A 25,981-nucleotide genomic window follows, 5' to 3' on the forward strand; every position below is an offset into this window, starting at 1 on the left:
TAACTTTCAGTGACCTATGTGCAAGGACACATAGGAGGGAGGGACTGCAGATGCTGAAATCTTGAGCAACATGCAAAATGCTGGAGAAACTCGGTGGATCAGGAAGCAGTTAACAAGGGGAATGGACCGTAGATGTTTTGGGTTAAGGCCTTTCTTCAGGACTGGAAAGGAAAGGGAGGAAGCTAGTAAAAAAGGATGGGGAAGGGATGAAGGAAAAGCTGGCGAGTGATAGGTGCATCCAGGTGATGGGGGCAAATAGGCAGTTGGCAGATGGGGAGTGTGAATGATGTCAAAAGCTTGGAGGTGAATAGGTGGAAGTGACAAAGGGCTCAAGAGATGGAAACTGATCAGAGAGGGCAGTGGACCAAGGGAAAATTGGAAGGAGGTAGGAGAACTGGAGGGAGTACTGTGTGGGTGATGGGCAGATTGAAAGGGTGGGGGAGGGGAAAGAGAAAGGTCAGTGGAATAACGGAAAACAAACGGAGGGGAATGGTTACCAGAAGTTAGAGAAATCTTCGTTTGTGTATCTCCTATCAGATTCCATCTTCTTTATCCCTTTGTCACTTCCATTTATCAACCTCTGAGCTTCTTGATTCAGACCCAAGCCCGCCTTCCCTTCCTGCCTATTGTCCCACTCTCACTTGGATCCCCATATCACCTGCCAGGTCTCACTCCACACCCTCCCCCCACTCTTTTGTGCTGACTACCTCGCCTCTCTCTTTCCAGTTCTGAAGAACTCCAAATGTCCTTGACCCCAGATGTTGACTGTTCATTTTGCACTGTATATGCTGAATAATCCACTGAGTCCCTCCAGCATTTTGTCTGTTGCTATCTGCATGGATAATCAGGTTCCTCTGAACATAAGCGGGTCATACTGGTTCCTTTGAAAACATAGCTTTGGGCTTCGAGGTGTTAAACATAATGATCTGGAGTAGGTTATTGTCATTGCACTGCAGATCACAGGAAGATTTCTGTTTAACTTTGGACTCCGTAATCATGGTGAGAATTGTCCAATACAAATATTAAAGGCTCTAAGCTAATCTCAGAGCACATTTTATTTAGTGATACAGTGCGGAGTAAACCCTTCCAGCCTCTCGAACCACATTGCCTCAGCAAGCTCCAACAAATTCGATTAACCCTCAGTCAATCACAGAACAATTCCCAATGACCAATTAGCCTACCCGGAACGTCGTTGGACTGTGGGAGGAAACAGGATTGCCTGGGGAAACCCACGCTTTCCATTCCTTACCAGGGGCACTGGAGTTCACCTCTGTACTCCAGAGCACTCCGAACTGTAACAGCATTGTTTTAACCACTACGCTACCCCGGCAGTTGGTATTTAACATACCAAGAGACTGAAAGTATCATTATCTCACTCCTTATTTTAATGTGCTCTGCTGTAAGTCAGATTGGACCTGTGTCAAATCCATTCGTGGAATAAACATGCTGTGGTATGTCAGTGAAGGAACACGCAGTCACGCTGAACCTTTCTCCTCCTCCTCCCCCCCCCCCCCCACTGGACTTACAGAGGGCATCTTCACTCTCTCTCCTATCAACCCTTCACACTGATCCCAATTCAATCACAATCTTTCAGTTTCCCCAGAGAGTGCAGATACTGGAATCTGCTGTAGCAAACAATCTGCTGGAGGAGCCCAGGCAGAGAGTAGGGGGCATGGAAGGGACTCTTTGATGCAGGGTTTCAATCCGGGCACCTGTGCTCCCTGCCCACCGGAAAAAGCGGGATCTCCCGGTGGCCACTCATTTCAATTCTACTTCCCATTCCCATTCCAGCATGTCAGTCCACGGCCTCCTCTACAGCTGCGATGAGGCCACACTCAAGATGGAGGAGCAACACCTTATATTCCGTCTGGGTAACCTCTAACCTGGTAGCATGAGCATTGATTCCTCAAATTTCTGCTTATTGTACCCCCCCCTCACCATTCCCATTCCTGTTTCCCTCTCTCACCTCATCTCCTTACCTGGCCATCACCTCCCCTCCAGTGCTCCTCCTTTCCCCTTTCTTCCATAGCCTTCTACCCTCTCCTGTCAGATTCCCCCTTCCCCAGTACCTAATCTCTTTCACCTATCAGCTTCCCAGCTCTTTACCTCCCCCTCCCCTCCCCCTCTCCCGGGTTCACCTAAACCTACCACCTTATACTTCTTCCTCCCCTCCCCCTACCTTCTTGCTTTAACTTATCTTTTTTCCGGTCCTGACAAAGTGCCTCAGCCGGAAACGTTGACTGTTCACTCTTTCTCAGAGATGCCGCCTGATCTGCGGAGTGCCTCCATTCTCGTGTTTGTGCCAGAGGCTGAGGCATGGACAGTTGTACCGTTTCACAGGCATTTGGATCAGTACATGGAGGGACCTCGAGCGTTACAGGCTGAACTTGGCCAAATGGGACTGTGGTCGGGATAGACAGTTGGGTCAAAGGGCTCGGCTTCTGGGTTGTTCTACTCTATGATAGTATTGTGGGCCGAAGGGCCTGTTCCTGTGCTTGTACTGTCCTTTGTTCTAAATCGCTGCATCTACTCACTACACTAATGCCACGCCTGGTTCTGCAGATAATTTTGTTGCCTAAATTTCCTGCCGCGATAACATCCCTCAGACCTTCATTCTTGTTGGTCCCCTCTTCACCCCACTCTCAAATTTTGTATGATTCCCCTTTTCCTCACCACTCCCTTCCATCATCGGGCAGCCTGTGCGATTTGGGAAAGGACTGCAGTGGCAAGTTTAAGGTGTACATTGGCAACGCAGAATGGAATCTCTCCCTGGACCTCCTGCACCGTGACGGAAATGTCTTGCGAAATTTTTGATTGCGTTAACCGAGACAAAGTGACCATTTAATCTCTGAAACATGAACCCAGTTTCTCTGTACACCTATGCTGAGTTTTTCCAGCATTATGTTTTAATTTCTTAGATTACGGTTTTGTTTACTTAATGCATTTGAAAACCACCCAGCAAAAGTAATAGGAAGTGGGCAGGAACTCCAGCGGACTCCGTTTACCACCTGGGCACGGTTACTTCTGACATTTGCCAGGTTGGGCGAAGGGTGCTGTAAGTTCGCGGCTGGTGTGCGTGTGGTTTCTGTGCTCGGGCAGTGGGGTGGAGCGCAGCAGCCTGTGCCTGTACGCCTTTCACCGCACGTACGGGGCTGCACGTCTTTCCGTGCCGAGAGGCTGCGACTCCGCTCCGGTCCGGCCCGCCCGCAGCATTATTCCGGCACCGGCTTTGCGCACAGCCGCCGAGAGCGTGGGCTCTGTCCTCGAGTTGCTGCGGGCTGATCACACCGAGCCCCGGGCATCCTCTGCGCCAGTTGGGTCCCGGCTCCAGGCTTTCAGAGCCCCGGGAGCCCGAGCTTGAGCCGCCGGCTTTTCCTCTTCTGCGGGGCGCGGGCGCGGGCGATGGCGGCCGCAATGCTATCGGAGACGGAGATGGAACAGCGGTCCATGGCCGAGGAGGACCCGAACGGCAACGAGCACGGCGCCGGGGCCAAGAACAGCACGGTGCCGCGCTGGGGACCGCAGCACGCTGGCGCCAGGGAGCTGGCTCAGCTCTACTCGCCGGGTAAGCCATGCCAAGGTGCCAGAGGACGGTCTGGGCACATCTAATTATAGCTGAGTGAACCACCCGCCTCGGTACCACTGACATCTCTGTTTGCACTGCCAGGCGGAGCAGGGAAGGCCAGGGGAATTACAACAACGCAGAGACATTACAGTAACAATTACTCTGAGGTTTATACCATAGGACGGGGCCATTTGTCTCTCCGTGTCAAAATTCATCCCAATGACCCTGTTTTCCCCCTCAGGTAATGTTCCCTGCATCAAACATTTTGTCAAACTTTCCCTGAAAAGTTAAACTAGTCTGTCCCTCAACCGCTTATTGCTGGAAGGCATCCATACACCAACTGTGTATGGAGTTTAGCACTCTGATCTGTCTTCATTGCATGATGTGTCTGGACGCACGCAAAGACCTTTTACTGTATTTTTGGTACACATTTCAATAATAAACCAACAGAACACTGAACATTACTGCACAGTACAGGACCTTCGGCCCACAATGTTGTGCTGGTCTTTTAACCTACTCTAAAATCACTTCCCTCCAACTGAGCCCTCCATTTTGTATCAACCTTGAGTTTGTTAAGTGCCCCTAATGTACCTGCCTCTACCACCACCCCTGGCAGGCAGTCCGTGCACCTGCCACTCTCTGTGTAAAGACCTTACCTCTGACATCCCTGCTGTATTTTCCTCCAATCACCTTAAAATTATGCCCCTTGTGTTAGCCACTTCTGCCCTGGGAATACCATTTCCATAAGTGCAATGTTGGGATTTGGGATCCCGATGGTTCAGTTACCCCAATCTATAGCCTGGGGAGACACAATGCAGAGGGTATGCTGGTGTATCAACGGTGTCACATTGCCTCTGAATATGCTGCTTCTAACAAAAAAATTACTTGACAGTACTCAACAGGGCCAGCATCTTCCCTGGAAACTAAAACAAAGTTAATGTTTATTTACTATCTCTTACTATCTTTCCTATCGGTTAGTCCTGACGAAGGGTCTCGGCCCAAAACGTCGACAGCGCTTCTCCCTATAGATGCTGCCTGGCCTGCTGTGTTCCACCAGCATTTTGTGTGTGTGTTGTTGTTTTAATGTTTATTTCCTGGTTTTGTTTCAGAATTGCAATAGCTTTGTTTTGCTTTATATTTGCACTATTCCCAACTACAAGCCCTGTACACATAATCCAGGCAGACACACAAGAGCACTACCAAGTGAGTACTACTGTGTTAAGGAGATCCATTTGTCAAGTCAGGTCCTAAATTGAGGCCTGTCTGCTGTCTCAGCTGTGTCCTATGCTACTCTTTCAAAGAAGAGCAGGGGCGCTGTTGGGAGTCCTGGCCAATGCTTATTAACCATTCAGCAAACACTTCCAAAGCAAATCAATTAGTGATCATCACAGAGTAGAAGAACAAGCACTCCTATTCTGCTTGGGTGGTCTACAACCCAACTGCATGAACACTGAGTTCTCTAGTTTCAGGTAACTTGATCCTCCTTTGTCCCTTTCTCTCACCCCCCCCCCTCCCATTTACCCAGGCTTTGAATACCTAGTTGTATTCCCTTCACTCATCTAATCCATCTGCCCATTACCCTCACACTCCTCTCACTTGGGTAGTCACCAAGCCTATTCCCATCTGACTACCATCCTGTCTCACCAGGTTTCATCATTATGCAGCCCTTCACTCTCTCAACTTATCACCTCCCTGTCTCTGTTGCAGTTTCCACCCTTCCCTCCCTAACCTGATCATGTGTCAGTCACCCCTCCTTGTCTCAATCCACTAATGATACATCAGCTCTTTGTGGCATATCTTCCTTCCCCTTCACCTCTTTATGCTGCATGTCTTCCCACTGTTCTTTTTGTCCTGATGAAGGGTTTCAACTCAAATTTTTGACTGACAGTTTCCCTTCACAGATGCAAGCTGAGTGCCCGCAGAAGCTCTGGGTTCTAGCATCTGCAGTTTGTAGGTGCTTGATGCATAAAAATGGTAGTTTCCTGCAATGCATTTCAAAAGTACTTTTCATGTGAAGTTACTTCGTATACTGTGTAATTTCATTTACAAGTTCTCATTGCCATTAAAGAACCTTAATTTATTCACCATAAGTAGTATTTGTCTTGTTCTAAATTTAGATACAACATTTAAACAAAGCTGTTTGAATTCTAGGCTCTTTAATTAAAGTTTGCAGCTCCTATTTAACTTTGTAGTCAAAGTTGTGATCATTGCTTTAGGGTTTTCAAAAATATCCTCTGACAAGATTATACAGAGAAGCAGAGACACTATCTTTGGTATTTAGCCTTGGTTACTAACTTAAAACCTTGAATACTTCGTTCATATACAACATAGCTGCTTTTTAGAGCAGTTCATGGATGAGCCCACTAGGGGATCAGCTATTCTTGATTGGATGTTGTGCAATGAACCGGAATTGATTAGAGAGCTGAAGGTAGAAGAACCCTTAGAGGCAAGTGATCATAATATGATCAAATTCACCCTGAACTTTGAGAAGGAGAAGCTAAAGTCAGATGTATCAGTATTACAGTGGAATAAGGGGAATTACAGAGGCATGAGGGAGGAGTTGGCCAGAATTGTTTAGAAAAGAACACTGGCAGGGATGAGGGCAGAGCAGCAATGGCTGGAATTTTTGGAAGCAATTGGGAAGGAACAGGACCTATACATCCCGAGGAGCAAGCAGTATTTTAAAGGAAAGATGACACAACTGTGGCTGACAAGAGAAGTCAAAGACAACATAAAAGCCAAAGAGAGGGCATATAATAGAGCAAAAACTTAGTGAGAAGTTAGAGGATTGGGAAGCTTTCAAAAACCAACAGAAGGCAACTAAAAATCATTGAGACGGTAAAGATAGAATATGAAAGTAATCTGGCCAATAATAGTGAAAAGAATACCAAAAGTTTCTTCAATTAGATAAAAAGACGGGAGAGTGGTTATTGAACCTCTGGAAAATGATGTTGGAGAGGTAGTAATGGGGGCAACAAAGTAGCGAACAAACTGAATAAGTATTTTGCATCAGTCTTCACTGTGGAAGACACTAGCAAAATGGTGGAAGTTCCAGGTGTCAGGGGTCATGAAGCGTGTGATGTTACTATAACTAGAGAGAAAGTTCTTTGGAAACTGAAAGGTCTGAAGGTAGGTATGTCACCTGGACCAGATGGAGTATACTCCAGAATTCTGAAAGAGGTGGCTGAAGAGATCATGGAGGCATTATTAATGATCTTTCAAGAATCAGTAGATTCTGGTATGGTTCTGGAAGACTGGAGAATTTCAAATGTCACTCCACTCTTCAAGAAGAGAGAGAGAGAGAGACAGGAGGAAGGAAATTAACAGCCAGTTAGTCTGACCTCAATGGTTGGGAAGATGTTGGAGTCGATTATTAAGGATGAGGTCTCAGTGTACTTGGAGGCACATGATAAAATAGGCTATAGTCAGCATGGTTTCCTCAAGGGAAAATCTTGCCTGACAAATCTGCAGGAATTCTTTGAAGAAATAACAAGCAGGATAGACAAAGGAGAATTGGTTGACATTATGTACTTGGATTTTCAGAAGGCCTTTGACAAAGTGCCACACGTGAGGCTGCTTAACAAGCTCTGAACCCATGGTATTACAGGAAAGATTCTAGCGTGGACAAAGCAGTGGCTGTTTGGCAGGATGCAAAGCGTGGGAATAAAGGGAGCCTTTTCTAACTGGGTGGGAGATTGAGAGGAAAATTGGTTCAGCCACGATGAAGAGGCAGAGCAGTCTTGATGGGCCAAATGGTCTGGTTTGCTCCTATATCTTATGGTCTATATAAGAACACTGTTACTTTTATAAACGTTGAATAATGTATAAATAATTACATTAGAAAGCCAGTTTTGGTAGGAATATCTCACAATCTAGCAATATAAATATGGACATAAATACATAATTTTTATACAGCAAATATCTGCACTCTGCAATGTAATATTGACTTGTGTGATGTAGGTTAAATGATAAATATAGGTAGGATACTGGGAAGTATCCCTTACATTTCCTCCAAGAAACAGGACATTTTGTACCTTATGAGCTGGCTGTCATTCATTTGAAGGTTGGAACCTCCAACATGACAGTTCACTCTGTGATAGAATACAGAATGAAGTGCACAGTACAGGACAGCCTCTTTGGACTTCTGTGTTCCTTATAGGGCATGCTCTCTAATCCAGGCAGCATCCTGGTAAATCTCTGCACCCACTCTCAGGCTGCCATATCCTTCCTATGATGCGGCAAAAAAGAACTGAAAACAATATTCCAAGTGTGGCTTAACCAGAGTTTATAGAGTTGCAAAGTTATCTTCCAGCACCTGAACTCAATTCCCAGCTAATGAGGGCCAACAGATCATACATCTTCCTAACCACTCTATCAAGTTGTGTGCCAACTTTGAGGAATTCTATGGATGTGGACCCCAAGATCCCCCTGTTCCTCCTCACTGCCAAGAATCCTGCCATTAATCCTGTACACTGTCTTCAAGTTTGACCTTGCAAAGTATATCACTCCACTCTTTCCCAGATTAAACTCCATCTGCTACTTCTTAGCCAGCTTTGCATCCTATCAATGCATCCTGATGTAAACCTTGACAACTATCTACACTGCCAACTACTCCACCAATCTTTGTGTCACCTGCAAGCTTAGTAACCCATCCTTTGTCCAAGTTGCATGCCATCTTGGACAATGACTCCCATCCACTCCATAATGTGCTGGTTAGGCACAGGAGTACATTCAGCCGGAGACTCATTCCACCGAGATGTAACACTGAGCATCATAGGAAGTCATTCCTACCTGTGGCCATCAAACTTTACAACTCCTTCCTCAGAGTGTCAGACACCCTGAGCCAATAGGCTGGTCCTGGACTTCTTTCCACTTGGCATGATTAACTTATTTTTATTTAATTATTTCTGGTTTTATATTGCTATATTTCTTCACTATTCTTGGTTGGTGCGGCTGTAACGAAACCCAATTTCCCTCGGGATCAGTAAAGTATGTCTGTCTGTCTTTCACTTCCTCATCCAAGTCATTTATAAAAATCACAAAGAGCAGGGGTCTCAGAACAGATCCCTGTGGAACACCACTGATCACTTTGCTTCAGGCAGAAAACATTCAATCTATTCCCCCCCTTTGCCTTCTGTGGGCAAGCCAATTCTCAGTCTTTGAGCTTCTGACCTGTTGCACAGTAAGATCTGATGAGTGGTAGTGTCTGCCCAAGTTATGTGCTTAAGACTCTGAAATGGGATTTGAACTTAAACAACTTTTGTTCGTGCTATGTTTCTCCACCTGTCACCGTCCCTTAGTATTTGTATCTGAAGTTCACTTATCCCATTCAAACGATGTTCGGCTTCCACAGATGCTGGAACGCGGTGACTCTTTGTGAGCTTCTCTCTGCAGATTTACCAATTTATCAGCAGTGGGAAGTGGATTAGAGTGTTTTTATTTTGTAATATGATCCTCTCGTGTGAAAGTGGAAAACCCAAGTCTCCATAGAAAATAGCAATAAATTTAGTTGTTCATACAACAAGTGTTTCTAGTACAGCAACTGATTAGTAGAGGTAAGACTTGGAGTCATTCGTGCTTTATGAAATCAGTACTGCAGCAAAGCCGTTTTCCTGAATTGAAGATGCAGTTCATTCCCTCATTGTGGCCCATTGCCATTTGTGACATCCCTAAATTGGCATATCAAATATTCCTGGCATTCAAATGTGACTGAATATCCAATATGGCACAGAGTTATTAGATTTGACTTTGACTGTACATTTTAATGAGAGCTGCAAACCTTATTTAATTAAAGAGCCTAAAATTAAAACGGTTTCACTTAGATTTATTGTCTAAATTTAGTGCTAGACAAATACTACTTGTAATGAATAAATTAGGGCTCTTCATCAGGAATAAGAATTGTTTTGCCTTTTAAATAAAATTAGATCCGTGGTATTTTAAATAGAGTTGGAGATGGCACCAACTAATTACAGGGTTAGTAATTTATTGTTCATTGTATAACTAAGGTCACAGAGTTCAGGTTTAATCAGTGATGAATTGGATGATTTCTGTTGGATGATGATTGGGGCCAATAATTGGCCTCAGCATCCTTCATTTAAAAGGAGAGAAACTGCCAGGAGGTTCTTGGTGATGATTGTGATTCTGTACCTCCTGTCAGTAGAATGGATGTCAAGAAAGAAAGGATCAGGTATGCTGCGATATCTCTTAAGGTTGAATAACTTTTCTGGAACAATTGCTCATCATGTTCCCTAATAGTAGTTGTGTAGTCAACTGGGAGAAGCAAAGGCATGCCTTAAAGAAACAGGTGAATTTAGGGGAAATATTATTCGGGAAATTAGCTGCAGACCCGGAAGATGATCAAATTGAGATCCAGTAGCAATGCGTTACATCATCCACCATCTCACCTTTCATACACTGTGGTATCAGTCACAGCAATCAACTGAATATGTGTAGAGTCCAAACAAACTGCAGGAACTGGCAGCTTCTTCGAATGGTTCACTACCTTTTACAAAAGGAAGCAGTTGCTGCCTAATCTATTCCTGTGTTTACAGTTTATGTGCATTGCCAACACTCTCAACAAGTTTTGCCTTCTCTGTTTAATTCAGGTCATCTTTCAACATAATTACAGTCCAATTTGTTCATCACTTTCAACACTTAAGTTACTTCTAAATCTATGCTATTCCAGCCTCTGATGCCTATTTGATTGTTCTCATGGAGAATTTTACCAGGGTCTCCATTGTGCTCTGTGTGAGGGGAACAAAACCGAACACGGTATTTCTAATAAGGCTCTATTGGGGGTATGGGGTCTCCAATGATTGGCATAAAAATACACTTACCCCTGGTAATTCTCCCAGCCTGTGATGTGGGGACCATGGGAAGGATTCTTCCTGTTGAGGTTCTCTATGAAGAAAGAACCTTTGCTTAGAGGAGAAAGCTATAACAAGCCTGCCCTTAGAGGGTATTAGACAGCTGGCTAATTTACAGAGAACTGGCAAACTATCAAACCTTTTACAAACACTAATGCATGAGTCATTCCAAAATATTCAGAAGCTTAAGTGTTAAAGGAAAGCAGAACTTAGTTGTACTATAAAATTTGTGTGCCCTGTAGAATTTTCTGCATAAATATGACCTAAGGTGTGATCAGATCTTCACCTAAGTCCTAAAACTAGATAAAGAGAACCCAATTGAGTAAATAACACAAAAAACATACTTGTTCATTTATTTATTGAGAAAAATGAAACAATATTACATGTATTTGTTGGAAAAAGTATGTGAACCTTCAGGGTAATGCCTTCTACAAAAGGAATTTGGAGTCAAGTGTTCCCATCAATGAGATGAGATTGGAGGTGTGGATGTGGGAGGTAGAGGTGCCCTGTCCTATACACTATATAAAAAAGAAAGACACAAAGTCAGGTTACTGACAGAGCCTGCTCTTCTCAAGAAAGATCTGTTTATGTGCACCATGCCTCAATCGAAACAACTTTCAGAGGACCTTAGAAGAAGAATTGTAGAGTTGCATAAAGCTGGAAAAGGCTACAAAAGCATCTCTACAGATCTTGTGTTCATACAGCAAGAAAATTGTCTACAAATGGAGAAAATTCAGTACTGTTGCTATTTATCCTAGGTGTGGGTATCCTGCAAAGATCACACCAAGAGCACGACCTGCAATGCTGAAGGAGGTGAAAAAGAAGCCAAGGGTAACAGCAAAAGACCTGCAGAAATCTCGAGAACTTGCTAAAGTCTCTGTTCATGTGTCCACTATATAAAAAAAACTGAACAAGAATGGTGTTCATGGAAGGACACCACAAACGGAAACCACTGCTCTCCAAAAAGAGCATTGCTGCGTGATTCAAGTTTTCAAGGGACCACCTGGATACTCTACAACACTTTTGGAAGTGTTCTGTGAACAGATGAGACTAAAGTTGAACTCTTGGCAGAAATGCACATCGCTATGTTTGGAGGAAAAAGGGCACTGCACACCAACACCAAAACCTCATCCCAACTGTGAAGCATGGTGGAAGGAGCATCAGGGTTTGGGGCTGCTTTGCTGCCTTAGGAACTGGACAGCTTGCAGTTGTTGAGGGAATAATGAATTCAAAATTGCATGAAGATGTTTTACAGGAGAATGTCAGGGTAGCAGTCTGTTGCCTGAAACTTAATAGAAGTTGGATAATGCAACAAGACAATGATCTGAGAAACAAGAATAACTCAAACAACAGAATGGTTTAAAAAGAAGAAAATTTGTGCTTTGGAATGGCGGAGTCAAAGTCCTGATCTTAATCCTATCGAAATGTTGTGGAAGGAACTGAAGCAAGCAGTTCGTGCAGGGAAGCCCACTAACATCCCAGAGTTGAAGCAGTTTTGTAAGGAGGAATGGCCTAAAATTCCTCCAAGCCAATGTGCAGGACTGATCAACAGTTACCAGAAACATTTGAAGTTATTGTAGTGCATGTTTCCAACAAATACATGTAATATTGGATAGTTTTTAATGTAATAAATAGATGAACAAGTATCGTTTTTTCTGTTATTTATTTAATTGGGTTCTCTTCATCTAGTTTTAGGTCTTACATGAAGATCTGATCAGATTTTAGGTCATATTTATGCAGAAATAGAGAAAATTCTGCAGGGTTCACAAACTTTCTAGTTTGTAAGTATGTTTAACAACATAAAATCTATTAAATGGCCTACTACAATATAAGTATGACGCAGCCTGAATCTTGGGAATCTCAGTCACATCCAGGCCTAGCCTGATAAGTGGCAAGGAATAGTCTGCCACAGAAGGGCTGGACAACAGCCATCTATAACAAGAGAGAATCAAATCACATTCAGTAGCTTCACCATTTACATTCTGGATGATATCATTGACAAGAAGGCAAGGTGGGGGCTATATTTTATTAGAGATTTGGCCCCTCAACCCAACAAAAGCTTCTGTAGATGTACCATGCAGAGCATTCTGACAGGCTGCATCACTGTCTGGTATGGGGGACGTGGGGACTACTGCACAGGACCAAAAGAAGCTGCGGAAAGTTATAAAATTAGTTAGCTCCATCATGGGTACAAGCTGCCGTAGTATCCAAGACAATCTCAAGGAGCGGTGCCTCAGAAAGGCGATGTCCATTATTAAGGACTCCTATCACCCAGGGCATGCCCTTTTCTCATTGTTACTGTCAGGAAGGAGGTACAGAAGCCTGAAGGATTTATAAAACTCAATTCATATCAACTCACTGCAGCAGGTCACATTTCAACTGTTGTTCCTGCTTTGTTCATGGGATCTTTTTAGCGGCACAACTGCCTTCTCCAAAATTTATGAAATGCTTCTTCCATGCTGTTCAAGAAATTAAGGTAGTTCCTCTGAAGTTGTCTGCCTCTGAGTCTGAAATTGCCAATTTGCTGTCAGACTAATGCTTCTCTGTTCTCTGGGACATCTCACTTTGGTACGATCCCCTGAGCGTCTGATTACCTCACCATCTCATCTACTCATGATCACATCTGGCTCCACTTATCTCCTGCCAGCCCCTCCCCAAGCTGGTTCCATTTACCTGTCACCCCTCCCCAAAATCAGAACCAGGTTTAATGTCACTGGCATATGTCATGAAATTTGTTTCATGGCAGCAGTATTGCGAATACGTAATTAAAAAAACTATAAATTACGGAGGAAATGTTGTTCCTTAAAATGTTGAGTGTATGTCTTCACGCTCTTGTATCTCCTCTTAGATGGTAGCAGTGAGATGAGGGCTTGCCCTGGGTGATGGGGATCTTTAATCATGGATGCCGCCTTTTTGAGGCATAATTTTTTGAATATATCCTGGATGCTGGGAAGACTGGTGCCCATGATGGAGCTGGCTGAGTTTACAACATTCTGCAGCTTTTTCTGATCCTGTGCAGTGGCCCCTCCGTACCGGACGGTGATGCAACCGGTTGGAATGCTGTGCATGGTACATCTGCCTATCACCTTCCAGCCTTCATTCTCACCCTCCGCCCACTCCCCCTCGTTCTGCTACACTGGAGGTCCACGATAGGGGTTCATGACGTAAAAAAGGTTGGGACCCCTTGTGCAAACCACTGGCAATTTTTACTGTTCCATCACAGTACTGATGCGAGATCTCCACCCAAAATGTCACTTTACACCTTCTTGCCTCCACAGAAGCTGCTTGACCAACTGAGTTTTTCCAGCATTGTGTTCTTTGTGAGCATTATCCGCTGCTCCAAGTCTTTTTCAATTTCATGCTTGGCCATTCAGTGTTTCTATTCTCAATACCTTTAGTCTGAGTAGTTCATGCCACTTTGATGCACCCGTTGACCTGCAGTGATGCGTACACATGCCTAGCCTTTACTGTTGCCCCAACCCCCACAATTCGCTTTGTTTTTAATGGCTTTGAAGTTGTATCTTATGTGATTATTCACTTCATTGCATACTTATGAATGTATCATGTTACTATTTATTGCTATGCTTCATTACCACATCTCTGGGCCACGTGAGTTTTCTTGTTACACAACCGCATACTTCATCCAATCCATCATCTTCTTTCAAAGGAGCTCTCAAGCTTACTTGTTTGCTTGCTTTACATCCCGAGTGCCACGTTGCCAGTCAAAAGGACTGCTGTCTAACTGTACGCGAGTTACTGCATCGCTACCTGTGCCTTGATCACCATACCTGTCCTCGTGCAGAGACCTACTTGTGCTCAACGCCCTGCCGTACCACTTTGCAGTTTCTCTCACTGTTGCTGGTAGTTACTTGGTAGTTATTGATCTGCCATTCTCTCCGATTGCACCCTGTTTGTTTCTGTCTGCTGCCTGATAGATCTTTCTCCCCTCCTGTCTCCAGTGTCTCAGGTGGGGCCACTGCACCCAGAAGTGTATGGGATTCCTTGACCGCACCCCCGAGCGACCATCATTTCAAAGATACTGTCATTCAGTTGGACAGACTCAATCCATTCTATGTTCTTGAGGCAACTGGACACCCCGTCTCTCCTATACACTCAGTGTTTCACTTCCCATGTGATGCACCATCAATAACTCTTGGAGACGTGAGGAGAGATATAGGCTTTTATTGGCTGGAAGAAAGAACAAGCAGCAATTGACCACCACACAACATCCTGGAGACTGAGGCCGGGGCGGTGTCTCCAATCGCCTTTATACCGGGGTCTGTGGGAGGAGCCACAGTCAGTGGGAGGAGCCACAAGAGCAGTCAGCGGGGGGGGGGGGGGGGGCGTGTCCAGACAGGTATATGTAGTTCACCACACCATGTAACTTGGAGGTCTCTCTATTTCTAAAGAGCCCAACATAATTCTTCTCTGCCTTATTCTGGCCTGTGATGGATTGTTTTGGCATAGTGTCCATGTACAATGTATCTTTGCTTTACGATTGGCACTAAATATATTGTGCAGTAGATACCGTGGAGTATTTCTCTTTCCATCTTCTTAACATCTGATTCTTCTGTGTGTACGGTACCCCTTCTGGAATGGGCTCAACAACTTCTGTACCCTGAACCGACTCAAACCACCATCTTTGGCAACTGTTGCTATCCTCAGGAGCTCACACCCCTTACAAGATACGTCCCATTCTGCGATACCTGTTGCGCTTGCCTGTCTGAGGTAAAGTGCCTCGTGCAATATCCGCGGCAAGACTGCTCATCTTTCGCATTGGGGCGACCTACTGGTTTTTCTCCTGGTCCACGCGACTTGGTCAAGTCCTGCCAGAATGTCTCGGCCCGAGCCGTCAACTGTACTCTTTTCCATGGATGCCGCCTGGCCATTCTGTGTTTGTTGCTTGGCCAAGAGAATGGTATTGCTGCCAGTATCACCTCTGCTGCCTTTTCCCCTGTGTGCATCTTAGACCAGTGGCCAGAATGAACCAGCCTCGTGGTTTTAAATGGCATCTCTGCGTTAGTGACCCTGTGACTTGCAGCCTCTAACATCAGATTCGTTGTTTTAAATAGCCTGAACTTTCTGATCAGTTAACATGCATAGTAAGTGATTCTGCAATGGCCAATTTAAAAAAGGTTGGAGAATCTATTTATTTATTTGTTTGTTTATTTTATCTATCTATTTGTTGATTGATTGAGGTACAGTGCAGAATAGGCCCTTCCTGCCCCTCAAGCCATGCTATCCAGCTAACCCCCTATTTAAACCTAGCCTAATTGTGGGACAACTTACAATGACCAATTAACCTACCAGCCGTTATGTCTTTGGATTTTGGCAGGAAACTGGAGTTCCTGGGGAAAACCCATGTGGAGACGGGGAGAACGTACAAACTCCTTACAGGCAGCGGTGGGAATGCAATATCCTGCCTTGTCTTTAGGCTGAGCAGGCATTGCCAGTCATTTCCTCTGGCTGCATGTGTCAGAATTGTGCTCTTTTAAAATCTCCAGTGACATAGAGGACTGAGTTGCCCCTTTGGCTTTTCACTGTTTGTGGTGCAAGGGTACTCGCGAAACTCTCAGATGCCTCTGGCCCTGCTAGCAGGAACAGTACCACTGTGGTTTCACTAATCTGTGCGTTCCCCCAGGACCTTGATGATATTGTTTGCCTTCATGAACATCAACAGAGAGGGTAGTTAGTATCTATTTCTGTCTCTCAGGTTTCCTGACACATGTGGCACGTTCACTGTCAGCCAGCAACTCTGCTCTACTTAGTACACCCTGTCTCAATGTTTTTTGCATCTCTGTTACTCAACCAGTAACATTGCAAAGTCTGTGCCCATCTAGTGACAGAAGTTCCTTTTGTGCTGTTTGTAGAAGCACATAAAGAGAGGGAGAGAGAGAAACAGAGCAGTCTTTATTCTTTGAGCAGTGGCTTTTAGTTAAACTGCAGTGTGTAAATATATAAACAATATATGAAAAGTCTTAAATTGTAATAAGGTCTGGTCCTGAAGCTATGCTCTGGATAATGTACTTTCAGAGATCAACTTCTTCAAGGAAGTGACAAAACAAGTCGATGAAGGTGGAGTGGTGGATGTGGTGTCAGTTAATGGATGTACATAAGGCATCATGGTAGAAAGTCAGGAGGCGTGAGATCCCGGAAAACTTGGCAGCGTGGATTCAGAATTGGCTTGCCTATAAAGGTCAGAGAGTGGTAGGAGATGGAGTGTACTCTGTCTGGATGTGGGCGACTGGTGATGTTATGCGACCTCTGCTCTTTTGTGATTTTTACAGAAGACTTGGATGAGTAAGTGGATGGGCGGCTTAGTAAGTTTGCAGATGACTTGAAGGTTGGTAGTGTTGTTGATAGTGTAGAAGGTTGTCGTAAGTTACAATGGGCCATTCATTGAATGCAGAGCTGGGCCAGATGGAGTTCAATCCAGGGAAGTGTAAAGTGTTACACTTTGGAAAGTTGAACTTGAAGGTGGATTACAGGGTTAATGGCAGGAATATTAGCAATGTGGAGGAACAGAGGGATCTTGGGGTCCACATTCACAGAACCTCAAAGTTGCCGCACAAGGTGATGGTGGTTAAGAAGGTGTATGGTGTGTTGGCCTTTATTAGTCAAGTTCAAGTGCCATGAGGTAATGTTGTGGCTCAGTTAAACTTCTGTTAGACCACATTGTGTTCTGCTCAAATAATCTTAAGAAGGACGTGGAGGCTTTAGAGAGGGTGCAGAGGAGATTTACCGTACCTTTGGATTAGAGAGCATATTTTATGAGGAAAGGCTGAGTGAGTGAGTGAGTGATTGGAGCAAAGGAAGATGAGCGATGACTTGATAGAGGTATATAAGATGATGAAGTGACATAGATAGAGTGAACAGCCAGTGCCTTTTCCTCAGGGTAGCAAGGGCCAATATGAGAGGACATACTTGTCAGGTGATTGGAGGAAATTGTAAGGTGGGTGTCAGGCAATTTTTTTACATAGAGAATGGTAAATGCATAAAATGCACTGCCAGAGATGGTGTTAGAGGCAGATACATTTGGGAGATTTAAGATGCTCTTCGGTAGGCACATGGAAGAAAGAAAATTGGTGCACTATGTGGGAGGGAAGGGTTAGATTGATCTTGGAGTAGGTTAACTAGTCAGCAACACATTGTGTGCTGAAAGGCCTGTATTGTCCTGTTCTATGTAAACACTTTTGTACTATTGCATAAGGTTCCTTACCTGGCCAATTGGTTTTAATTTTGTGCCATGTGTGAAATGTATATTTGGCATGCATTCCAGACTCAAACAAGGTGTTATATTGCTGATGAAGAATTGTTACTTACCAATGATTGTGAAACTGTACACCGACAAGAATTAGCACCTTGCAAAGTAGAGAGTAACAGGTGCATCACAAGAAAAGCTCACTTTGAGAACATACTGGCACATATTCAGGTAATCAGCAACTGAGTTTACTCTAGGACGGGTGGCCAACCTTTTACATTCCATGTGTCAATTTTTTCACACACAAGTTCAGATGCGCCGTACAACTCTGGTACCGCCATTCAATTCTTGTAAAAATATGTTAATATAGACATATTTAGCATTTTTACATGATATATTGATTTAATATAAAAACAAGGTAAACTTTACTTACCATAATGAGACTTTTAACAAATATATTTAGACTTCTTTTGATTTCTTCCTTTTTCTTAATCACATATTCTTTTTGTAACTCAGACCCAAGCACTAGCTTCAGTTTTCCTTCTATTTCAGTCTGATGTGTTTTATAGTGTCTATTAAGATCATGTCTTCTGTTATGTGAGAAAGTGTTTTCACAAACAATGCACAACGGTTTTCCTGACGGACCCGCTATAAATAAGAACTCATTTCCCCACTGTTCCTTGAATTCACACTTACTATCACTTTCTGCTTTTCTTCAGCTCATGTTCTTTTGCACTGTGTTGGGTAACTGAATGTAAAAACAAGGCTTAGTTTTCAAAAAGGTACAAAACTTTAAATGTTCACAAAGGACGAATGAAGCACAACTCCGTAGCGTACGATTATCAGTTGTAAACTGACTGGCAGAAGCCTGTGACGCACCGCTGAGCACCTCAGGATCCTGGCACCTCAGGATCAAGCAAGTATCAAACGTGTATTGAACAGTTATGGACTGACTGCAGAACAAAAGTCTTCTTTCCTAGTTTTTTAAAAATTGAAAACAGATTAATGTGAAAGAAGATAACCTTTGCCAAAAGATGTGCATGAAATAATAAAATCACTAAAGATAATTGCTAAGTTATAGATTTATTCTCTGTAAGACCTATTTCTAGCTCTAAGCTACTTGAATTGCTGTTATAGATTTTTTTCACTACAAGTCAGTTTTTGTTTAATACTTTTTGCATGAGTAGGCTTAATTTATTATTATTATCACTGGGGTGCAATGCGCTGCTTCTAATCATCCAATGTGCCATAGGTTGGCCATTCCTGCTCTAAGATAAAGCAAATTTGACTTCAGATAGCTCTGCAGCTTGGCCGCAGCATTTGTTTGCCCAGATTCAGTGCACATACTTATACTTAGCAGGGTAGTCAAGTCAAGTCAAGTCACTTTTTATTGTCATTTTGACCATAACTGCTGGTGCAGTACATAGTAAAAACGAGACAACGTTTTTCAGGACCATGATGTTACATGACACAGTACAAAAAACTAGACTGAACTACATAAAAAAACAACAAGAAAAAAACACTACACTAGACTACAGACCTAACCAAAACTGCGTAAAGTGCACAAAACAGTGCAGGCATTACAATAAATAATAAACAGGACAATAGGGCAAGGTGTCAGTCCAGGCTTCGGGTATTGAGGAGTCTGATAGCTTGGGGGAAGAAACTGTTATATAGTCTGGTCGTGAGAGCCTGAATGCTTTGGTGCCTTTTCCCAGACGGCAGGAGGGAGAAGAGATTGTATGAGGGGTGTGTGGGGTCCCTCATAATGCTGTTTGCTTTGCAGATGCAGCGTGTAGTGTAAATGTCCGTAATGGCGGGAAGAGAGACCCCAATGATCTTCTCAGCTGACCTCACTATCCGCTGCAAGGTCTTGCGATCCGAGATGGTGCAATTTCCGAACCAGGCAGTGATGCAGCTGCTCAGGATGCTCTCAATACAACCCCTGTAGAATGTGATGAGGATGGGGGGTGGGAGGTGGACTTTCCTCAGCCTTCGCAGAAAGTAGAGACGCTGCTGGGCTTTCTTTGCTGTGGAGCTGGTGTTGAGGGACCAGGTGAGATTCTCTGCCAGGTGAACACCAAGAAATTTGGTGCTCTTAACAATCTCTACCGCGGAGCCGTCGATGTCAGCGGGGAGTGTTCACTCTGTGCCCTCCTGAAGTCAACAACTATCTCTTTTGTTCACATTCAGAGACAGGTTGTTGGCTCTGCACCAGTCCGTTAGCCGCTGCACCTCCTCTCTGTAAGCTGACTCATCATTCTTGCTGATGAGACCCACCACGGTTGTGTCATCGGCGAACTTGATGATGTGGTTCGAGCTGTGTGTTGCAGCACAGTCGTGGGTCAGCAGAGTGAACAGCAGTGGACTGAGCACACAGTCCTGGGGAGCCCCCGTGCTCAGTGTGACGGTGTTGGAGATGCTGCTCCCAATCTGGACTGACTGAGGTCTCCCAGTCAGGAAGTTGAGAATCCAGTTGCAGAGGGAGGTGTTCAGGCCCAGTAGGCTCAGCTTTCCAATCAGTTTCTGAGGGATGATTGTGTTGAATGCTGAACTGAAGTCTATGGACAGCATTCGAACATACGTGTCCTTTTTGTCCAGGTGGGTTAGGGACAGGTGGAGGGTGATGGCAATGGCGTCATCAGTTTAGCAGTTGGGATGGTACGCAAACTGCAGGGGGTCCAGTGAGGGGGCAGCAGAGTCTTGATATGCCTCATGACGAGCTTCTCGAAACACTTCATGATGATGGATGTGAGTGCAACGGGACGGTAGTCATTTAGGCAGGACACTGAAGACGGTGGTGCTGCTCAGGGAGATGTTGAAGATGTCAGGGAGAACATCTGCTAACTGGGATGTTGTCTGCTCCAGCAGCCTTCCGTGGGTTGACCCTCACATCGGCCATGGTGAGACAGAGCACCTGGTCATTTGGAGGAGGGGTGGACTTGCTTGCCGCCACGTCATTTTCCACCTCAAAACGGGCATAGAAGTTATTCAGCGCATCTGGGAGGGAGGCATCACCGGCACAGTCAGGTGTTGTTGTCCTGTAATTAGTGATGTCCTGGATGCCCTTCCACATGCGCCGCGTGTCGCCGCTGTCCTGGAAGTGGCTGTGGATTCACTGGGCGTGTGCACACTTTTCCCCTCTGATGGCTCGGGACAGTTTGGCCCTTGCTGTTGTTAGAGCTGCCTTGTCGCCTGTTCTGAAGGCGGAGTCACAGGTCCTCAGCAGCACACACACCTCCACGGTCATCCATGGCTTCTGTTTTTTTATTATTAAACAAAATATACTTCATTCAAAAATAAAATTATGTACAATAAACCATTCAATGACTCTCAGTCCTTCACAAATGCTTCCATTACTGTCTTTACGTTCCCACACTTTTGCCAGGTGGCACTCTGTTATTCCATATTTACATACCCTTTTTGAGAGGTATACACCCCGGCCCCCTACCCCTCAACTCCCACGGGAGAAGGACCCTAGACTGTGGTCCTTCCCCACCGGGCCCTTGCGGTGGCTGCACCGAGTTTGAGTGCGTCCCTCAGCACGTACTCCTGCAGCCGAGAATGTGCCAGTCGGCAGCATTCCCCCACGGACATCTCCGTGTGCTGGTAGACCATCAAGTTTCGGGCCGACCAAAGAGTGTCTTTGACCGAGTTGATGATCTGCCAGCAGCACCGGATGTTGGTCTCGGTGTGCGTCCCCGGGAACAGCCCGTAAGAGTCCTCTGTTACGCAGCTGCTGGGGATGAACCTCGACACTGCCCTTTCCATCCTCCTCCACACCTTCTTGGTGAACCCACAGTGTGCAAAGAGGTGGGTCACCGACTCCTCCTCACTGCAGTCCTCCCGTGGGCAGCGGGGTGTGGAAGCGACGTTCCGGGCATACAAAAGGGATCGGACTGGCAGGGCCCCTCTCACTGCCAGCCAGGCGAGGTCTTGGTGCCTGTTGGTGAGGTCTGGTGATGAGGCATTTTGCCAGATGAACTGGATGGTCTGCTCGGGGAACCACCCCACTGTGTCCATCTCGTCCTTCTCCTGCAGTGCCTTCAGGACCTTACGTGCTGACCACTGCCTGATGGCCCTGTGGTCAAAGGCGTTGACCTGAAAGAACTTCTTTACGAACGACAGGTATGGCGGCAACGACCAGCTGACAGGGGTGTTGCGCGGGAAAGGGGCCAGACCCATCCTTCTGGTTAGCGCGTGTAGTGATGGTCTTGGACAGAGTAACATCATCATTGCTGATGTAGCTGGTCACTGATGCTGTGTACTCCTCTAAGTTGGTAGAGTCGCTATCAGTTGCAGCCTCCCTGAACATGTGCCAGTCAGTGTGCTCAAAGCAGTCTTGAAGAGCAGAGATGGCTCCTGCTGGCCAGGTTTTCACCTGCTTCTGAACTGGTCTGGAGCGTCTGTATGCTGTGATTAGCATAACAGAGATGTGCTATCTATTACTTTTTATTAAATACTTACAGTCGGGTGGCAAAAGGAACTCCCTTCATTGTAGGAGATGTGAAATCTGTCTACAGGCTTGGTTAGCTTGACAAGTACAAGAAAATATTGTGAATAAGCCCCCAACAATACAACAGCAGATGCCTGGTACCTTGCTCAGTGGAATTTGGATGTTAAGGAATACTGGTTAAAGTAAAGCATTTTTGATGTTTAAATGAATTTGACCACATTTATTCCATAGTTCTTTTTAAATTACATGCACTGCAAGCAGAATGATTATTATAATTTCTGCCCTTCAGTAGGCAAAGTAAATTTATTAAAGCAACACACACAAAATGTTGGAGGAACTCAGCAGGCCAGGTAGCATCTATGGAAAAGAGTTACAGCATCTGCAGATTTTCTGTTGTTTGTAGATGTATTAAACAACTTTTAGTTGAAGATTTATTGTCATAAAACTGTGGCAGGATTGAGGAGTTGCAACCCAAAAACCATGACTTGGTAATATGAAACGAAGCACTGGGAACTTTGGATGTTGAGAGATATAAAGAGAAAAGAGGAGCCCTACAGGAGTTATTGGGAACTAATGATGGGGGAGGCCTGTCAAGACTACAATGTATGCAGAAAGATGCCCAAAGGGAGATTAGGAGCAAAAAGTGGGATTATTAAATGTTACTGGCAGAAAAATTGATCAGCATGGATGTACTCTCAGTGGCCACTTTATTAGGTACACCTGTACACCTTATTAATGCAAATATCTAATCAGCCAATCACGTGGCAGCAGCAACAAGGCAGATATGGTCGAGAGGTTCAGTTGTTGTTCAGACCACACAGCAGAATGGGGATGAAATGTGATGTCAGTTAATTTGACTGTGGAATGATCATTGGTGCTAGACAGGGTGATTTGATCTCCTGGGATTTTCACACATAACAGTCTCTAGAATTTACAGAGAATGGAGCAAAAAAAGACAAAGTAAAAAAAAACATCCAGTGAGCAGCAGTTTTTTCTGGGGGCAAAAACACCTTGTTAATGAGAGGGGTCAGAGGAGAATGGCTGGGCTAGTTCAAGCTGACAGGAAGACGACAATAACTCAAGTAACCACGTGTTACAACAATGGTGTGCAGAAGTGCATCTCTGAATGCACAACATGTTGTACCTTGAAGTGGATGGGCTACAACAGCAGAAGATCACAAATATACACTCAGTGGCCACTTTATTAAGAATAGGACATACCTAATAAAGTGGCCCCTGAGTGTTTATATTGGGCTGAATGGCTTGTTTCTACACTAGATGACTTAGTGACCTGATTTCCTTTGGTGTTACGGAGATACAATTTTATGTTCTGAGACATATCACCATTTTAAAATGATATCCTCTTATGACAATTCTTAGGAAAATTAATGCCAGCTGAAGTGGCTTTAGAACTAGTTTGAGTAGTGAGCCTGCCCAGTTATATGATGCCTGTGTATGTGATGAGGTCACTTCAGTTTTTAGTGATGGTTACTGAACACATGGGGATTGTATCCTCTTTTTGAACATGTGTGCTTTTTAAAGTTATTGACTCAAATCAAGTTGGCCAAGCACAATCTGGCTTCAACAGATTTGTGGAAGTAATTTTTTCTTTAAATGGTAAACTTATTTTGTCTTGGATTATTGTCAGTGGTGAGAAATCTTTTTAGAGATAATACTCTGAAACAATGTCAATTTTTGGGATTATATAAGAAAAATGGCAGTCCGGTTTGGGCTTGAGTGACTTGATTTCTTGTGAGTTCTTTGATAGTTGAGAAGCTTGACAATGGCTTTATTGTGAGCCTGATAGAGCAGGGTTCCCCAGGCATATAAATGTTTTAGCTAGGTTGCAAGAAGGAGGGGTTAAGAAATCATTTTGAAACTCCATGGCTTGTGACACTGACGAGGGCCAGCCACCAAATTCCTGACTGAAAGATGTTTTCCTTTTTCTCCCTAAGCATCCAGGAAAATGTAATAAATAAATAAATAAATCTTTTGCTTAGAAGTGTCTATTGAAAAAGTTATCTGTGGGGAACAGGAATGTTTGAATCTGGCTCCTTGTCAGATTTGATAAGAGGTCATTGTTGGCTTGTGGAAATCAGCTGGACGTCTTCCGGTCCAGAAAATCGGACTTGTCGATCTCAGGTCTCTTCTGTCAGCACTTGTGGAATGTTATTACAGTGAAGTCCATCACCATCCAGTTGAGAAATTTGTGCAAAATCAAAGTATCTGTACAAGATGTGATTGCACTTATATAACATTAGATTTGTCAGAAAAGGTTGTCAGTTTTTCTCACCCCCAGTTCTGATTGTTTAAAATCAAGGCATATAGTTCTGTCTGCATTTGAAATTGTTGGGTGTTTCCTTTCTCAATGCATCACTGTTTGAGTTCACTACATAGACAAATGATTTTACGAAGTGTCATGAAATTTCTTTCAGGCTGAGTATGGGTTTTCAGGTTCTGAGTGAGGAACTTAACAATAAGCATTTTATATAATAATTAGAATGACATTTTACATAATGACTTGAACAGGTTAATGAAGAGGAAGGACCAGGTTAATTTCAATCCAAGCTGCCTGACCTGCTGAGCTCCTCCAGCAGTTTGTGTGTGTTGCACTGGATTTCCAGCATCTGCAGAATCTCCTGTGTTTATAATGAAGAGAGCACCCTGACTTCCGTCACAGCGAATTTTCAGTTTTATGCTGTGTGAGTAGCATTATAAAGACTACTATTAGACAGCGTAATATAAATAATCTGGATTTTGTAGTCAGTGAGGAAGTAGTGAATATCCCATTCACTGCACTTATGCTGGCCATGGGCTTTTGCAAAACATGGTAATTAGGGATATAGTTTTGCACTCAAAGGAAACAGAATTATGTTTCTTATCACTGTCTTATATGATATGAAATTTATTGTTTTATTGCAGGAGTGTAAAGATATGTTACTATGCATTGTAAGGTAAATACTGCATAAACATGAACAATGAGGTCGTGTTCATGGGTTCAGGGACCATAAGAATGTAAGAAATAGGAGCAGGAGTTGGCCATCTGGCCCGTTGAGCCTACTCTGCCATTCAATAATAATATGGCTGATCTGACCATGGACTCATTGCCACCTACCTGCCTTTTATTCTTAACCCTTAATTCCCCTGCTATGCAAAAATCTATCCAACCTTGTCTTAAGTATATTTACTAAGGTAGCCTCCACTGCTTCATTGGGCAGAAAATTCCACAGATTCACCACTCTCTGGGAAAAGCAGCTCCTCCTCATCTCCATCCTAAATCTACTCCCATGAATCTTGAGGCTGTGTCCCCTAGTTCTAATTTCAGCTACCAGTGGAAACAACTTTCCTGCCTCTATCTTATCTACCCTTTTCATAATTTTATATATTTCTATAAGATCTCCTCTCATCCTTCTGAATTTCAGCGAGTACAGACCCAGGCAACTCAATCTCTCTCATAGTCTAACCCCCCCTCATCTCTCGAATTAGCCTGGTGAACTTCCTCTGTACCACCCTCAAAGCCAGTATATCCTTCCTCAAGTAAAGAGACCAGAACTGCACGCAGTACTCCTTATGAGGCCTCACCTGTACCCTATACAGTTGCAGCAACCCTTCCTGCTGTTAAATTCAATCCCTCAAGCAATGCAGCCCAACATTCCATTTAGCTTCTTGATAGCCTGCTGCACCTGCAAACCAACCTTTTGTGATTCATGAACAAGCACTCCCAAGCCTTTCTGCACAGCAGCATGCTGCAATGTTTTACCATTTAAATAATAATCTGACCTTCCATTTTCCCCTCCAAAGTGAATGACCTCACATGTACTAACATTGTACTCCATCTGCCAGACCCTTGCCCACTCACTTAACCTATCTATATATCTCTGCAGACCCTCTGT

At 44.2% G+C, this 25,981-nt stretch overlaps 1 protein-coding gene across 2 annotated transcripts in view; it reads left to right on the plus strand.

Moving 5' to 3' along the window:
- Nucleotides 1–2,828: 2,828 nt before the first annotated feature.
- The window catches only part of LOC140740668 (plasmanylethanolamine desaturase 1), a 153,877-nt gene continuing 130,724 nt past the window's right edge, over nt 2,829–25,981 (plus strand). Inside the window, exon 1 of one of the 2 annotated variants that reach the window (XM_073070060.1) lies at nt 2,829–3,565. In XM_073070060.1, coding sequence (XP_072926161.1) covers nt 3,403–3,565 — 163 coding nt within the window. In that variant the 5' untranslated portion in view covers nt 2,829–3,402. The remainder of the gene's footprint in view (nt 3,566–25,981) is intronic. The other variant, XM_073070061.1, reaches the window with a different exon arrangement.

This window comes from Hemitrygon akajei, chromosome 17, assembly GCF_048418815.1.
Source record: "Hemitrygon akajei chromosome 17, sHemAka1.3, whole genome shotgun sequence".
NCBI classification, from domain to species: Eukaryota; Metazoa; Chordata; class Chondrichthyes; order Myliobatiformes; family Dasyatidae; genus Hemitrygon; species Hemitrygon akajei.